General features: G+C 40.0%; 2 protein-coding genes across 5 annotated transcripts in view; both read left to right on the top strand.

Moving 5' to 3' along the window:
• lrrc28 (leucine rich repeat containing 28) lies at window positions 1–4,567 on the top strand. 3 transcript variants are annotated; one of them, XM_087846254.1, is made up of 10 exons: window positions 1–23; window positions 468–708; window positions 805–845; window positions 1,073–1,110; window positions 1,193–1,330; window positions 3,064–3,270; window positions 3,363–3,465; window positions 3,861–4,045; window positions 4,150–4,309; window positions 4,395–4,567. In XM_087846254.1, exons 2-10 carry the CDS (start codon window positions 541–543, stop codon window positions 4,462–4,464), a joined length of 1,110 nt encoding a protein of 369 aa, XP_087702380.1. In that variant the 5' UTR covers window positions 1–23; window positions 468–540; the 3' UTR covers window positions 4,465–4,567. The 3 variants fall into 3 exon arrangements, with proteins under 3 accessions (XP_087702380.1, XP_087702313.1, XP_087702343.1); XM_087846187.1 differs by having other exon boundaries at window positions 13–178; XM_087846217.1 differs by lacking the exon at window positions 1–23 and adding an exon at window positions 25–45.
• A 7,597-nt stretch (window positions 4,568–12,164) lies between these two features.
• The window catches only part of LOC102791828 (synaptosomal-associated protein 25-B), a 39,607-nt gene continuing 34,052 nt past the window's right edge, over window positions 12,165–17,719 (top strand). The window contains exon 1 of one of the 2 annotated variants that reach the window (XM_006779734.2): window positions 12,165–12,277. The gene's annotated coding sequence lies outside the window, so the exon portion shown is untranslated. The remainder of the gene's footprint in view (window positions 12,278–17,719) is intronic. The other variant, XM_006779733.3, reaches the window with a different exon arrangement.

A 17,719-nucleotide genomic window follows, 5' to 3' on the forward strand; every position in this document is an offset into this window, starting at 1 on the left:
GGAAGAAGACGACGAAGAAGAAGGTAGCCGTGACGTCTGGCCGTGGTTGGTTGTTGTTGTTTAGCAACCATTTGCTAGTTAACGGGTAGTTTACCTTTGACATCGTATATGGCGCATTAAGCTGTTTTCGAGTATATGTGAGGTTTAAAGGGGATTAAAATGGCCCTGCAAAGCTGAGGTAAACTACAGTTTTCGTGTTATTGGAGAGTAGCAGCCTGTTAGCTGTCATGCTAATAGTTTAAAACAACAGATATTACTGCTTATTATGTTTTCTTGTGTGTCATTTGGCGTCTAATTTTGTCTAATATTAAATGAACTAACAGGTTCCTATTTTATGCAACCGTGAGACATTAACTGTAGTTGCACATCACACGAAAACCCCTTGTTAATGTGGTCTGGGTCCACCTCATGTCGCCATTGCAGCTTGAATATCTGTCAGGACGTCTGCTCATGTGTTTGTCTGTCAGGATCCAGTGATGCCATAGAGGTAGGAGGCACTGCCAGGGCTCCTCCACCGGAGGACGAGAGGTCTCCTTAGCAATGGCAACCGAACTTCATGAGACCATATTCATGGCCAAGCAGGAGCGCCACAAAAACCTGTTTCTTAACTACAAAAACCTGAACATTTTCCCCGTGGAGCTGCTGAAAGATGAAGGCCTGCAGTTTCTGGAGAGACTTTACATGAAGAGAAACTCACTCACTACACTGGTATCCACACAGTGCATTTTCATTTTACCATATGAGACACTTATGAAACCCAAAGAAAATTTCTAACTACTTCTGCTTTTGCTCTGTCTTCATCAGCCTGACAATCTTGCTCAAAAGCTCCCGAATCTCATTGAACTGTAAGTATTTTGCTAAACTAAGTTTTGTTTTATAAATTATGACAACAGATAGTTGACACATGCTGTCGGAGATTGATGGTGTGTTTTGTGTTTATCAAGAGGTTTCTAGTGAAGTTAACCACCAGATGTTGCATCACTAAATTTGGTTAACTGTCTCTCACATTTAGGTGTTTTTAGCAGCAAACACCAGAGCTGTAATTGTCTTACTGTCTGCTTGTACATTTTAGGTATTTGCACTCAAACAACTTGGTCATTATTCCTGAGGGTAAGCACATTGTCCAGTACAATACTATTAATAACAGTGTTTAATTCACTTGTTTGAATATTAAGATTGGTTTCATTCCCAGCTATTGGAAACTTGGCCAGACTGCAGTCGTTAGACCTGAGCAATAATGCCCTGCAGGTTCTCTGTCCAGAGATCGGCAGACTGAGGTCTTTGCGGCACCTGAGACTGTCCAATAACCAGCTCAAATGCCTTCCTCCAGGTAAGACACAACAGTTGTCTGTCTTGTTTTTAGATTTCCTTTTAGAGGCTTAAATTATTTTACATTATCTTACATTCTTTGGTACCTTTTCAGCTAGTAGCCTGAGTCCTTTATTCAGGGGCATCGGTTTAAGTACAGCTACCTAGACCAGTGGTTTGTCTTGGAGCAAGGCCAGATGTTCCTTCTGATTTTGTGCCAACCATACACTGCAGCAGCACAAACCACAGTGAATGAAATTTAACATTGCTGATCCCTGTGCAACAAGGGTTAGCACTGTATAGTTTATAGTGATAAAGAGAGTCTCATTTAATTACAATGGTCACAGAGACATGAAAGCTGAATTTAAGCTGAATGCTTAATGTTTGCAAAATCTGATACAAACAAGAATTTAACCCCCTGCCCCTCCCCCACAACAAAACCTTATACTTACACTATGCATTGGCAACATTTTTACATCATTATGACCTAATTAAATGAGATCATTGAACAAAATGTGCTTATTCACATTATAGAAAACCAAGAAAAGCTTAAAAAAACTGTGCTTACCTGTGTCTTTATGAGCACAGAGAAGGAGGATGTCCGCTGGAAACTGTCATAAAATTCTACTCTGTACTCGTGTCAGTGCAACAACACGATTGGCTAATGTATTCATGTTTGAACTATTGATTGGCACTTGTCTTACATAAAAGCTTCAAAACAAAACACTAGTGGAATAAAATCGTTTACTCTGAAATATTACAAAAAAAGAGCAAAACATGTACAACATACGTGTATTGGTAATGCTTTTACCTGCTTCAGCAATTTCTCTGTAAGAGTGAGACTTATATTTCACGTTTGGCATAAAATCACTTTGAACTGTTGCTTTTTTTCCCAGCGTGTTTGGTTTCCCCACTTGTAAATATTTTACTTGCCAGCAGAGAGCAGCAGAGCTCCACCTGAGAGAAAAGTTGTTTTCGTTTTTTTTTAAACACAGATTATCAAGGCACATATAAGTAGTGTAGCTGAAGGGAGGTTGTGCAATTTCATATACTTTAAAATAAATAAAAATAGTTACCCTCCGTGGATTTTGTCAATAACTTGAAACCATTAGATTATTATTTGTTGTGCCCATAGTCAAATTCTCAGTAACGTATTTGTTTGCCTGTTTTCTTTTTGCCATGGTTCTTGATTTACCAGAAATGTTTCCTGAACTTAGTGACAACGCCAACAATTTCTTTTTCAAGTGTCACAATTTCTGTTGACTGAATTTCATCCTAACTGTGAGACAGTGTGTGCAAAATAAAAATAGTAGTGATGAGAAACAGTGCTTCCAGCCCTATATCAAAGTATACTTAACCAAAACCAGAGAGTATATTCAGTTACAGCTGTGGTTCGAAAATAATATAATCATTTGACTGTGCTGCTGTTCTTTTTGCAGCGATGCTCTCATTTTGTTCTAGAAATCCCACAGGCTCCTGCCTCTTTCTAAGAGGAGGGTATAATGGGCTTACATCAGCTTTAGCCAAGATGATGAAAAAAAAGACCTGTCAACAAAGATGTTATGTCTAGTTGAGATGTTTGGAAACCCTTTGGTTTTACGGCATCCAGCGAGGAACAACAAACAAATCAGAATCAAATTTCTGATAAAAGTTTGACAAAACTGGGATTTTCTTTTTTCTTTCTTTCTTTCAAATAATAAAGTTTTGCAGCTTTATCTGAGATTTACATCTCTCACATATTTGTGACACCTGCAGAGATTGGTGATCTGCAGGACTTGGAGACGCTTGACGTGTCGATGAATCAGCTGATGTCTCTGCCGGACCGACTGCATCGCTGTCTCTCACTACAGAATCTGACAGCGGACCACAACCTGCTGAGCCACGTTCCCCGGCAGCTCTGCTGGCTCCACCGCCTTAACCAGCTCTCTATGGCAGCTAACCGGCTGACTTTCCTACCACTGGGTCGGTGAATCCTCTTCTCTGTCCCTCCGTTATTTGCTCTAGTGGTGACAATAAAATGAGCGAGGTGGTGTTGAAATCTTTGTGTGTTTCAGATCTGGGCAGATCACGGGAGATGCAGTTTGTGTTTGTTGACAACAATGTGGACCTGAAAGGACTCCCGTCCTACTTGTACAACAAAGTTATCGGCTGCAGCGGGTAATACACCATCCTAACAGCTCAACAGATACTGTTTAAGACAACTGATAAAGGTCATTGCTGATAAGCAGAGTGAAAACAAAATGCAATTCCATGATGTTGGATATAAGTTAGCCAGAAAACTAACTGGTATTTAGCCCACAGACTGTTGGAAAAGTGTAAATACTAAATGTATAGAGAATGTGGCTAGTTGGGACAAGAGCGAGGTGGTAAGTAATATTCTCTGCATAGTGGTGAAGCTGTCTTAACATATCATCTTAAAATCTGCACATGTGAGGAGAGGATACTGATATACGTCTTGTATAAAATAAAGGTGGTTTGTAGCATCTTTACTAAATACAACTGCAGACCTAATGGGCTGCATACTTGTGTTTGTGTGTGTTGTTCTCCTGCAGATGTGGCTTATCTGCTCAAGCGCTGGAGGGTGGACTTGGTGAAATGCTGGGTGAGGAATTGAGTCAAGCCTTGGTTGGCCTGCCAGCTGAAGTGAAGGTGGTGGGCTCAGAGACAGAACATGTTGTTCCCCTGGAGGAGCTGGCTATGAGGACGCTACACCGCATCTACCACCGCCGCCCGACAGGTGAGGAGACAGTGTTCACTCTTACGTTAGAAAACACCTGCTGGTTATTAATCAAATAACTTCAAACTTTAACGGCACCTTTTTTTGTTTACTGCTGTTTTTAGAGCTCAGCTTGCTGCCTCCCATCACCCTCCCAAAGAGCCTGCGGGATCTGTTGCAGTTCCCCCTCGGTCACTGTCACCGATGCAGCCAAGCCATGTTCACGATTATCTACCCCAAACTCTTCCCCCTCCGTGACACCGCCCTGGCAGGAGTACACCGCAGGTCAGCCAAACACGCCGTCTTTTTTAGTTTCCCCCTGAAGAAGGATTTAACATGCATACTTACGTCCTTCTCCTTTCCTGTTCAGGACCACTGTGAGTTTTGTAGCCTACTGCTGCTCCAGTCACTGCCTCCGAACCTTTGACCTCCAGGGGTGATCTCATTTCCTTCTCTCTCCCCTCCCCCACTCACGCACTGACATATAATAATGTGGATCTTGAATGTCTGTGGCTCGCTACTTAATAAAGGACCTGGCAGAAGCAGCGTATGCAGATGTTTGGTAGGTCAGATGATGGACACAAAGCTCAACATTTCAGAGCTTTGCATTCCTGTTTGTGTGGGGGAGGTCAGCAGCAGTGCACAGTAGTGCTCATTAAATGGTAACTACCCACTCATAACTGGGCACTTTTAAGAACAAACACTTTAATCTTTGTGGAATAAGATGTTTTTTTCCACTGAAGCTTTTTGCAGCAGACTCATCGATTGCAGAGTGATCTTTGAGGTGTTAACATTTGTAGCATGCTTTTGTTTTTATGATAACCGAAGAATATTTGAAGGTTTGTGAGTTCAAAGAATGTTTATCAGTTTGATGTGTGTTAATTTCAGCAGAAATTAAAGTGAATGTCTAAGATAGAAAATCTACATTTGAGGCAACATACTGCATGAAGTCATGTTCTTAGTCACAGTTTTTGTGAAGTCTAAGACCTACTAAAGACAGTGAGCCAAGGATTCATGTTAGGCAGGGCTCGCAAAATTTCAAAATCCCTGGTAGCCCTTCGGGCAGGGACTCTTCAGTTTTTGGTAGCCCAAAATAAATTTAGGTAGCCCGAATAAAAAAAGAGAGCAATTTTTTTGATTGATGTTTTGTTTCCTGTTTTGTTTCCGTTACAATATTATACATTAAAGTATAATATTGTAACGGAAACAAAACATTAATCAAAGAATTGTTGAAACACAAATTACAACATTGTATAAAAATTACAATCATCAACTCAAATACTTGGTTCTAATTAAACAGAAATTTCTATGAACTTGTAAGAACTGTGTAGAACATGAATCAGTTTGTGTCAGATCCTGAATTTGAATTTTCCACTGAAGTCACGGGTTTTTGAAGTTTGCAAAGACTGCTAAATTGTGCCAGTGGTAGTTCACTCTTTGCAACATAGTACGCTGTTCTAAACAGATTTTTCAGGTTTATTTTTAGTATGTTATTTGCAATTGGTGTTTGTTCTGGGAAAGATATTGCAGACTGAGCAATAATGCATTTCTTGCATTTCTCATGGGTTCTAATGGGGGCCTTTCTTAAAATGACTGGTCCCAGTAACAAAGGCGCTTGTCGACTCAGAAATCGAGGCAAAACCAACAACACACCCGGCAGAACATTATGTTATTTACATGGGTGCACATAAGTGGTCCGCATGTGCGCATTCGCTGTCGAAATAAAAGACGCGCACCAGATAAGAAGTTGCAATGCACGTTTGCGTCCATATAAAAGGCGCTGTTTTTGTCCGCTAGAGTGGGATTTTCACGGCACATTCCGCACCACATCTCTGTGCGTTCACCATTTGTTTGAAGCCAGCTCACCTCCTGCAACCACTTTTCCGAGAATACGCGCTTCTTTTGTGGTTCGGACTCCTTCTGACATCACAGTAATTGCTTAAAGGATTTTGCTTCTTCAACATCTTTAAGAGTTCTAAACAAATGTCTGTCTTCCTCCAGAAAATCCTATGTACGCAAACACGGGTTGCAACTTATTATCTTGTGTGCGTTTTGTATTTTGACAGCGAATGCGCACCTGCGGACCACTTATGTGCAGCCCTGGTTATTTAGCTCGTCATATTGCAGCCACAGAAATTCTTTTGTCCATGAAACCATAAAGCTGCACTTTCTTTTTGCCTTATAGTCTGATTTGTCATAACTTTTCCGTTTTGTGGTAAGCTTTTCTTTGGCTGTCACTTCTTCACCCTGACCTGTCTTATTTGGCTCAGCAGAACTAAAATATATATCCTGCTGCTTTTACACACGCACTCACATAACACTCAGCGATTCTCTGCGCGATCAACCTCTCACATGTTCAAGCTTGCTGCGGGAGATTTCACTTGTCATGTTTGCATAGTAAGCTAACGATTGATAAGATGATGTCAGAGGAATTGGTGCGCAAATTATCATCACTTACCAATCAGTGCTGTCGCTCTCTCGCGCGATTGCAAAGTAAAAAGCAAAAAACAAGCGCAAATTCAAACGCGATTTCAATATGTCACATATTGACAGTGGCTCACTGATGCCAATGACATAATTACCCAGCTACATTTCCGAAAGAATGCAAAAGCATTGACATACATTTTTCCTTCCTATGATAGCCCGACGGGCAGGGCAGAGATAGATTTTGGTAGCCCAACTGGAAAAATCGCTAGCCCCGGGACGTCGGGCTAGCGATTTTGCGAGCCCTGTTAGGGCTGTCACGATATCAGACTTAAACTTCATCATTATAATATTGTAATATGAGTGGTTGAAAAAGAAACTTCTGTACTTATGCTTTCAGTTTGCTTTCAATAAACTTTGTTTATTGGCCAGTTAATTAAACTCAAAATGCAATTCATAGACATGGCGAGAGATGCTATGATGCTTAACCCTACAAAAGCATACAAAACAAAGTTTTTTCATATTGTGCATTGATACAATATTTACATTTCATTTTTAAATATCAGGATTTTCAATACATGTTATCGTGACACCTCTAACTCGCATTTATTTGACGGGTTATGAGAAATCACAGTTTGTTATATTCTATGTCAGCTTTTAAGATTTGACCCTTTTATATGTTAACAGCAATGTCTTTTTGTCATAACAAGAATTATAATAACACACTCTGTGTTTAAAAAAAAATACACAAACCAAAAAGTCAGATTTTCACACTTTTTAGGGTTTAAAGGACACAGACTGTCTGCCTGAAGAAAAAGAGAGATTTAAACACAAGCAGCGCTGTGTGTTTCTCTTGTTGAACTGATATGTGTGTGTGTGTGTGTGTGTGTGTGTGTAATGTTTATTACCATATTGTACAGTTCTAATTTATCATTTGTTTTGTTTGGCAGTAAATATTGACTGATGTTTGACTTTGAATTTGTGTTTTTCTTACAAAAGAGATTCATCATAACACTCGTCAATAAAAAAAAAACTGCAGAGAGGACAGAAGCATCTATTATCAGATCTATTACATAATATTCTGAAATGTCTGAGAAAACACAGCTTTTAATGTGACTCAGGTCTGAAGCCTGTGAGAATCATGTCAGTCTTACAATATGTTGTTAAAGCCACAAAAGAAAACATGCCGTAGTCGCCTTTTGACTGTACCCATGTAAGCACCAACCTCTGCACCACCATGCCGTTCTCCTTTACAACAACAACTCAAAGGTCTGGAGATCTGGGAACAAGAAATAGAAAGAAGTAGCCTTGGGTCAGCCACACAATGGGCCAGAACCCAGAACCTCCCTCCCTAAACTAATTATGTAATTTGAACTAAGCTAACAAGTAAAAGTGAAAAACACACTCTAGGAGAAGATCCGAGAATGAGAATTGTTGTTTGTAATAAAGCACCTCACTTAGTTTGTTTCTTAGTTTAGTTTGTAGTGGAAGACTTCAGTCTATAAAACGATATTTTTTGTTCTCTTTCTTGTGACTGATGCCTTACAGATGATTGAAATTGCTGCCCAGATCACCCAAAACACTTTCCACTTGAAAGTTTTCAATCATGAACACGTTCAAATCTTCTGTTTTCCCTCTCTTTGCATTTCACAACTAAGAGTGCATGTTTTTTTTTCTTTTTTTGTTAGACTTAAAGTTCAGCTGCTTGGCTATAACAGTTGTTTGTGTCAGTAGGTCAGGAGAGTTGAGCTCTTTGGCTCCCCATTATGTGGGATATAAAAAACATCCGGCCAACAGGAAGGTCTTGTGCCAGTTAGCCTCGAGCCAAGCACGCCAGGGGAGCTTTGCTTTGCTTAACTCCTGAGTCAGACTTTTATTTTCCTTATTTATTCCTCTGATATACCAACTATCCCCCGCTGAACATGCTAGCAGCATACCCCGCCTTTCACACTTCGTATTTTCTTTATCGTTTGCATTTTTTGCAATGAGTCCATCTGTAGCTGCTGCATAATAACAGAGGGTTGTTGAGAGGAAAGCGGAGCGGCTCCATTACCTGGATCGATGACATGTTCAGACAGATGTGATACCATGATCCTCTCTGATTGGTGCTTCAGCTTTCTGCCCTCCCTCTGGGACTATTCCATCTCAGCTGCCTGCACATATGAAATATCACTCGTCCATACTTTATGCTCACATAAAGACACAGGCAAAGCAAAGCCTCATGAATTTGTACATAAACACAGCACTGCAAGAACACATGACAAGAAAGTCATCAGTGCAAATTGAACATGTGAGCTCAGATGAATCTGAAGGAAACCTACATTTAAAAGGAGGATTAAACTCCCCAAAAAAGATTGCGAATCCTTGTGCAGATGGACTGGTGAGAAGTCAAGATTTCTCAGATGGTGTTTTTAGAGCCTGATGTGGTACGTTCACATGAAGTAAGAAAAAACCTACTATCTACTTTCTTAACCCACATTATATTATATACTGGCATTTTTAATGTATCTGGTTGTCATACTTGTACAATTTCCTTTATCAATGACAGATACTGAGGATTTCAATCTTTTATGTCCAAGGTGGTGGTTGGTGGGGTGTTAGGGTTAGCCTCAGTAGACTACCTGCTCTACCTCCTGAACTACAGTTGTTCCCAACTTCCATTTGAAGCTGATTTTGGTGAAATAAAAACTGCACTTTCCTCCCAAAGATAACATCTGTTCTTCTGCACAGAGATCAGTACCAGGACTGTAGTATTTGATAAGTCAGCGACAAACATTGTCTAAATATCACTGATAGCAGAATGTTTGTCCACAGCCGGCTTGTTTGCTGTGGTTGCTCAGCTGTCAAACAGCATGTGCCTGAGGATAACTTGGAATCTTGTTCTAGGTCTATTAGGCATAATTCATGGTTCACTGTTGCAACACAGTATAGTATGTTTGTAGTTCAAAGCGAAAAGGTAGAAAAGACAACAAAAAAACATAACAATAGCACATAAACAAAGGGATTCAGACCTGATCCAAAAGTTAATGACCTGTCCCTTTGCCTCTCCTCCACCTCCTCCACCTCTGAGTTTCATTAAATTCAGCCGGTCAGTTTCAGGTACACGTGTAGGTTACTATACACCCTGAACATGAGTTGATATCTTTGTAGCTGCATGGGTTTTATGATTAACAATAGTGCAGTGCAGTATTCAAATGTCCCAATACGACACGTGTAGTACTTTACACATTATGCAGCATGAATCCTGTCACTGTTTTGTAAATGATAGCTTAATACTTATCAAATTATATGTATTCAATTGACACATCCATTGCCAGTTCCCAACTGTCACACGTCAGAGTAATCACTTGGAAATGTCTCTTTGCTGGATGTTCTGTGCTATGCATAAATTTGCACTCTGAGCCATTTTCAAACACTCGAGGAGGACGGCTTCAATCAGTGGCAACACGGTGTCACAGTGTTATTGGGTTCTTGACTTTATTGCTATTGGATCATCAACTGGGAGGGAGGTCTTAATGGCTTTTTTTAAATGGGCTTGTAAGAACACATGAGGAAAGCCAATCCATCACCTGCATAGATCAGGTCTGCTGCTAATCAGCTGCTTTCAGGCCCCGAGGGTCAACTGGATTTCTGGAGGATGTTTTAGTGGTTTAATAGTAAATAATGAGGAAGAAGACAGTAGGGCGATAAGGACATTAATCCATTAAACTGGGAGAGATGACAAGGACTAGTGTAGGATCACCACGTGCTGCTGGTGGAGCACAGTAAGCACTTGCTTGACAAGACAACAAATTTAAAGAACAAGAACTAAGGGCTGATTGGCTCAAAGGACACTTGGAAAAGTGTAGTGACATAATTTTTTTTAATGCGTTTTTTTTGACAGTGTGGGAATTGACAAGGAGAAAGATGATGTGATCTGATCACTGCTAAGCCTTTACCTTACACTCCTGTCCCCAGCTCATCAGGACCTCTCTTGTGTTATCTCTCCACAGTCGCAGAAATAATCAAGGCACCATGGCTCTCACCTTTTACCTGCTTAATGTTTGTCTTGCATGTATGCTGTTTGCTTCTGCAGATGTGAGTCATCTAAGGCCACATATCCGTTAAATAAAAGCTGTAAAAAAGAGAGTGCACACAAGCAAATTTTCATCTTAAAAAAGGAACAACAGCTTCTAATTTCTGCAATTTCTCCAGCTAAAAAGACCTTTTCAGTAAAGAGGACGTGTTGCCCTTGCACCGTGTCTTTTCAAGCATTTTAGCATTTTGTGTGATTATGTAAAGTCAAGGACTCCAGGGGCAAACAGCTGAGCACATAGAGGACAATCTCAAGAGGCTTTTTGGGCTCTGTGTGCACATAAACACACATGGATAGATATTAGAGATGCTTGTGACAGGAAGTATGGTCAGTGGAGATGGGAAATGTAAGCATGTAAGGGGATGTAAGGTTATTAAAAAAATATTTAGGGAAGGAAAGAAAATCATCATACTTGTAACCATGAAAATCTTTCTGTATACCAATTTAAAAAAAAGAATAGAAAAGAACTTGAACTACACGTTTTTGGATTTATGTCAGAAATATTCTATAAATAAATAAAATGCCCTCTTATCTATCCCTCAAATCGCATTAATCACCTGCACTGAAAAAAAGTCAGATTTGTCAGATTTTTTTTCTCACATTTATTATTGTTTTCATTTGATTTCCTTCAGTAAAAAGTTTTCTTTGTCAGTTGCTCTGCTTTCTAAGTAGTAAACAGTCGGACCAAAGCACCGTGAATTTAGATCACAGACAATAATCTGCGGTTTGCGCAGATCAGCCCGCAGCTCTGGCTGATATCAATGCAGAAAGACAGCATCCTGCAGCCAACATGGCTTTGATCTGCGCGCAGCTGGCCTACCTTTTTATCCGTTACCGCTGACGTCAGAGGGCGCGGCCATTTTGTGAGAGGCGTCAATGAGACAGGAAATCAGGTGGCATGACTGTCAAATTAAAACCAAACCTAGTTTTATTATTATCGTTGTCAGAAGTAGCTGTGTTGCTATATATCTTATATTATATCTAATAGGAGAGCAGGTAGCACTGCCTGGTTGACTTGTGCCTAATGCCTTACGTCCTTCTTAATGCAACTCTCAAGGAATTTGTGTAATCAAACCGGGGATCTTTCACAAATGTTAGGGAAATGTGTATTAATAAATAAATAAATAAATAATTTTTTATTTATATAGCACCTTTCAAGACAGAATCACAAAGTGCTGCACATAAGATTACAAGTCATAAAAATATTTAAAAAGAGAAAATAAAACAGGCATAAAATTAACCAAAAGCAGTTTTATTCATTTATTTTTGCTTCCAATAACAGGAGTAAAGCATTTCGTGTCTTTACCAAGGCCCCCCTGTGCTATAATCTATATATGACATATATATTTCGACATTTCCGACTTGTAGTGTTGTTGCTTTGCCACCTTTAAAAATAGTCCTGGATTTCTTGGGATGTCGGAAGTTTTTTCAGCACCACTTCCTGTGTATGCACCTCCTAATGACCAAACACCAGTCACGTTATACACAGTTTTCACTTAATGTAACTACACGGTTCCTTCACAGGTTTTATTTTGTGAATCATTAACAGGAAGTGTTTGATGAGTAGACCTGCGGAGATTTACGCTTTCTGTGGCGGTTAAGCGGGAGGGCGGTACTGATCCAGCGGAGGGCGTGGGGGTTGGGGGGCGGGGACAGTCCCGTTGAACGGAGCGGCTGGACGGACAGACATCTTCACCCTGTACAAACATACAGCAAAAGAAAAAGAAGAGAAAGAGCTGAAGAAACTTAACCAGGTCGGTTTATTTCGATTTTTTTTTAATCTTCTCATTTTGACCCACAGAATAATCAAAAGAAGAGCGATAATTAAAGTTTGAATGATTCTCCAGATTTCAGGTTTTAGCAGTTTATACGTCCCAGGACGTGACAGAGTTCTCAGCTGTAAGAACGCGTCATATTTGCTTGGTTATTTTTTGTTTGTGAGGTAATGATATCTGAGGGGAAACGAGGACCACGTTGCTGAGGCGTTTCTGTTGTGTTTGTAGCGACTCTGTGTCGACGCATGTGCTGAAATGTTTGAACTTTTGGCTGTTTTCTGTCACAGGGGAAGAGTGGTTGTTTTATGTAAGGATTAAACAACAGGATAACACAGACGGTGTAATCTTTTTTTTCATGTTTCTGAAAGCTTGTAGGTGTAGCTGGCAATTGAACAGAAAAGCCGTGTGCAGGTTCAGGACCTTGGACAGCTCCCGAGTCTGAAACACGCTGAAAAATACTTTACGCACGAAGCGAAACGTTTGTTCTCAAAGTGTTCCCCCAAAAATGAAAATCTGAAGTTAATCTATTCGTGAAACGAGGCGAACTGAAGCAGTAATTCCTGAAAAATACCTGAATCTAGTTTCTGCGCTCTGGAAACAAGTGAGACAGCATTCGTTATCACACTTATTGTTTTTATAAAATGACCAGGCTGTTTGTGGTTCAGATCTGTTTTAATCCAGAGGTCTGACTTTTCACCTTTCCTTCACTTCCTTTTTCCAGAGGACCGTAGAGACACAGTGAACAGGGAGCCGTTAATGGTAACAGATCATTTTTTATGAGGGAAAGATGTTCGGTTAGGAGCGTCAGGTGCAAGAAAAACAGAAGCAGAAAAAAAAGATCAGAGGTCAGCACATAAGTATATAATTCTTTTAAGATGCTAGTTTTTAAGGCCCTGTCTGAGAAAACGTGTACAATAGTCACTCCTATGACTGAAGCTGCGCAGTTGCGACATTAAGGTTGAATTCAGTTATGAATTTTGTTTATGAATTTAAACTCAAGGTAAAGTAGAAACTGCTCCAGTCTTTCTCCCTTTCCTGCATGTGCACCTGTGTTAATGTCAGAGAGGACAAAGAGCTCAGGCCGACTCTTAAGCAGATCAACACGTGTATGTGTGTGTGTGTGTGTGTGTGTGTGTGTGTGTGTGTGTGTGTTGTCTTTTTTCGGCAGCCTGGTGTTGTTTGTAACTCGATGTAAACAGGTGGATATTTCAATTAGGGCAGGAAATGACTGCAGCACACCCAACATGGACTAATTGAAACATATCCAACTTCCAGTCAATTCTATGTCCTATGTTGTATTTTGGTTTTGCTGCTGCTTTAAATTATGGAGTGCAAATGCATCCAGCATGTAAAAAAATATCAATCTCAGCTGCAACAGGTGAACTTTACTTCTAACAATTTGTTAAATTTAATTAATAATGTTTTCCTAGAACTTCCTGTGTTTTCTTGTCTATTTTTTCCTCCCTCACTTCCTGTTTTACTTTGATAATATGTTTTCTTGTGTCTCTGGTTGCTTTGCTTCACTTGCTTTGCCTTTTTTTTATGTCTTTCTCTCTGTATGGTCTGCTCCTGTAGGATTCCTGGTTTATTTTCTGGAGTTATTCCACTGAGTTTTGGTTTTTCCTTGTACTGGATTATTGTTGGACTTATTCTGCTCTTCTTCAGTTTATTAAACTTCCTTTTGGTTTTTTTTTCACCTTAAGAAATCTTACATTTCTCCTACAGTTGTGTCCTGATTTTGCTGAACGCTGGTGTACAGTGAGTGTAACTGGTTTGGTTGATGAAATGTTAACTGCAGCTGTTTGCTTGGACATTTTCTCTGTTTTTCTGGAGCCGAAATGTTATGATTAACATGAACCCAGGGTGCTCAAATAATCTGCTTCCTGGTGAGAAAGTGCTTCCTGCTTTCATTAGCACATACCTGCCCCCCACCATGATCAATCCCCCATCCTCCCCCACAGCACCTATCACTCACCACTCTGTCACCCTGCCCACAAAGAGGTGAGAAATTACCACCAGTCTCCCGCTACATCAGTCAAACACGCACACAAACAGCGTAGCAAACTTTTCCTCTCCTTCCTCTTCATTCGATACTTAAATGTACTCCCCTTGTTATTTATTCATTTTGCTCTTTACGCCTTCCTGTTAAATTTCAGTGTAATCGTCTGTTAAATTGCCACATGATAGACAAACCCAGGTGATTATGCGCCCAGATCACAATCTTCTGTTGCTCACTTATTAAGTTTGAGCAATAAAATGAGTGCGGGGATCTTCTTCTGGCAACGACTGCCCTTTTTTATTTTACCCAGTGAGGTTTTTATAAACACATGCACTCTTTAAACTAGTTTGGGCGGCACATCATTTGTCAATCTAGGGCTGAGAGGGGCAGATGTTTTAAGAAGCCCTCCAGTATATTTTGGTTGCACCCACAGAGTTAATTTTTAAAGCCGAGTCAGTCAGAATGAGTGCTGCTTACAGAGTTTAGCTGTAACAGGGTGAGTTTTTATCAGTTTAAGTGTTCAGTTTGCTCTTTTCACCATACAAAACAATATACAGGAGAAATAGACTGATATACACTCACCAGTTTGTTGGGGACATCTGTTCAACTGCCCTTATCAAATCAGATCATCACACTTTACTGGGTGAAAATCCCAGTGCTCAAAGGAGAATAGGAAGATTATTTTGAGATGACAGGAAGACAACTGTAACGCAAATATCCACTCATTATAACCAAGGTAGGCGCATCTACGGACACACAGACACACAACAGATAGAACCTTGAAGCAGATGGGCTGCTGCTGCAGAAGACCACACCGGGTGCCACTGTTGTCAGCTACGAACAGGAATACAATTCATAAAGCTTACCTAAACTAGACAACATAATGGATGAGTCTTGATTCTTGCTGAAATATTCAGTTGGCAGTTTCAGAATTTGGCATAAAAATATTGATTCGTGGAAACATGAAAAGCATGGGTCCATCCTGCCATGGATCAACAGTTCAAGCTGCTGCTGCTGCTGGTGTAATGATGTGTTTGGGTCCTTTCATACCAGCTGAGCACGGTTTAAACACCACAGCCCATGAGAGTATTGTTAATATGGACTAAAATGTCTTAGTAATGTTTCCAACATCTTGTTGAATCAACACATGGGTCCAACCCAGCATTATCAATGTGTAATTAACAAAGTGTCATATATCAGCTGTTAGGATACGTTATTGGACTATTTCATCATGATGGTGGCCAATGTTCATTTCTCATTTCAAATTAATTCTGTTCTAGCTAAAAGATGTAAAACAGTTTGATGAATAGGTGAAAGACCATTTATGAAATGAGGACTATGTTTTCTTGGTTTATACAAAGAGGGAAAAGAAACAACAAACACAAAGCAAACAAACAAAAATTGGTCTTGGCAAATGTAAATGCAGAATTTCAAAATCTGTGCACTTCTAATTTTAAAGAATCCAGCAGCAGTAGCACCAACAAAGAGCAATTTATGGTTTAGAACTTGAAATGCTAAATGCGGAACACGAGATTTCATATCTAAAGATTTTTGCACATTTCTTTAATGCTTTGTTTCATGTCTGGCCAACTTAATGTAACTTAAAGGCACCTTTGTCTTTCACCCCCAATCACAGTATGTTCGATGAAATGGGTGGATCTGTTTCAGTAAAAAAAAACATGTCTTTTCACAAGTAAATATGGATGTAAAAATGTTCGAATACATATTAAAACTCTTACATTTTTGCAAATGTCTACATAGGAGATGCAGTTTATGCATGTGTTAGACATCAAGGATAGACAAAGAAATACTTAATGTTGTTTGTTCTGTATTTTGATCCTGGTGCTTCATCAAATTATCATTTCTAAAACATTCAAAATGGTGATACGATCCTTCTTATCGATCACAATGGCGTTATCGAGTTGCAGTAACTCGATTCCTTTGATGGCTTCAGTTTTACCCTTACAGCAAGGTTAAAGTCGGTGCCACACCAAAAGTACAAATCCTTTTGCAAGGAAGCCGCGATTACCTTTTAAGGACGTTTATGTTTTTGTTGTTAGCACAAGCATGTGATAACTCTAATCCTGTTGTCCACGCAGGAGGAGAACCATGTTGTTTTTACATCCTTTCCCCCCATTTGTCACACGTATGAACAGAAGAGTGTGTTTTTACCTAATATATACAGCTCTATATGTGCCTGTCAACAATCTGCATGTCCAAATGAGTGCGCACAGAGACACATACTGACAGGTGTCCATTTGAATGTATACATGTAGAGAAGAAATGGAGGAGAGGAGATTGTGTGCGCATGTGTGTGTGCGTGTGAGTGCTCTAGGTTTTGTGTGTGTTTGTGAGAGCAGAAGTGAGAGAGAGGCTGTGAATGCCAAAGTGAAAGAAAAGCATGCAAAAGAGAGGAAGAGTGGTCTGTGTGTTATGTAAGTGTGTGTGTGTTCTGTAGGCCTGCAGATTAATCCAGTGGGTTTTATCCTCAGTGAATGGGACAGTGGGGCTTTGCAGTGATTATCCCTGGAGGCCACAGATGATTGCTTTGAATTTCTTGCATGTCCGACACTGCCACGTTTGCCTGCCCGCGCATTGTTCTGTCTGCCGACTTTATTGGCAATACTGTGACGCTCCGTAAAAGTTAAAAGGCCATAAAATTGGTGGTAGATGCTTTATATATTATTCTTAATATGTAGAAGGTTTTACTGGAATAATGTGTCTTTAATTGTGCAAAGTAGTTTAACAGGCTGTGTTAATGTAGAGTTTAATGTGTACTTTCTTTCTGACCAGCTACTCCGCCTCCTCATGTCTGTCTTTCCATAAGTCTGTTTCTCTGTTAATCTGAACCGCAGCTTTCTGCCTGTCTGTCTCTACTTTGGATTATATAACGAGGAAATATCAGAATTGCAATCTGCTCCATCATCCCTGCTCAGCTGAGACAAAAATGGCTGAATGCTGGGAACCTGCCCCCTCCATATGTTTTGGCTTCCCTAAAGGTGTCAAAATCAGAGCCTGGCATCTTAAAAGGTGCATTTTTGTATGCTTGTTGCCAGGTGGTCGACCATTTGCCTCTTATGTCATTGATGTTTGGCTGGGAAGTCATCACGTTACAGTACAGTTTATCTAGAAATATATAAATCCCTTTGATTTTGAAGCATAAATGGAAAATATAAGAAATGAAGCCATTTTGGTGGCTTTTTAAAAAAATAACAAGTCTTAATATTTTCCTATGCTTTTCCTCAATGATTTTCCACGGCAGATTTCTCTCTGTGTGTCTATCCTGCCTCTCCACAGGGAATGTGTTAATTCGTTATAGCCATATTGTCACTGCGGGCGTTGCTTTGGGCAGGACACCAGCTTGTTCCATTCACACTCCACCACTATGGTCAACCTGGATGGTTGTCAGGAGGCTTGATTAT

Source organism: Neolamprologus brichardi, chromosome 1 (assembly GCF_056152115.1).
Source record: "Neolamprologus brichardi isolate AB-2024 chromosome 1, ASM5615211v1, whole genome shotgun sequence".
Lineage (NCBI taxonomy): Eukaryota > Metazoa > Chordata > Actinopteri > Cichliformes > Cichlidae > Neolamprologus > Neolamprologus brichardi.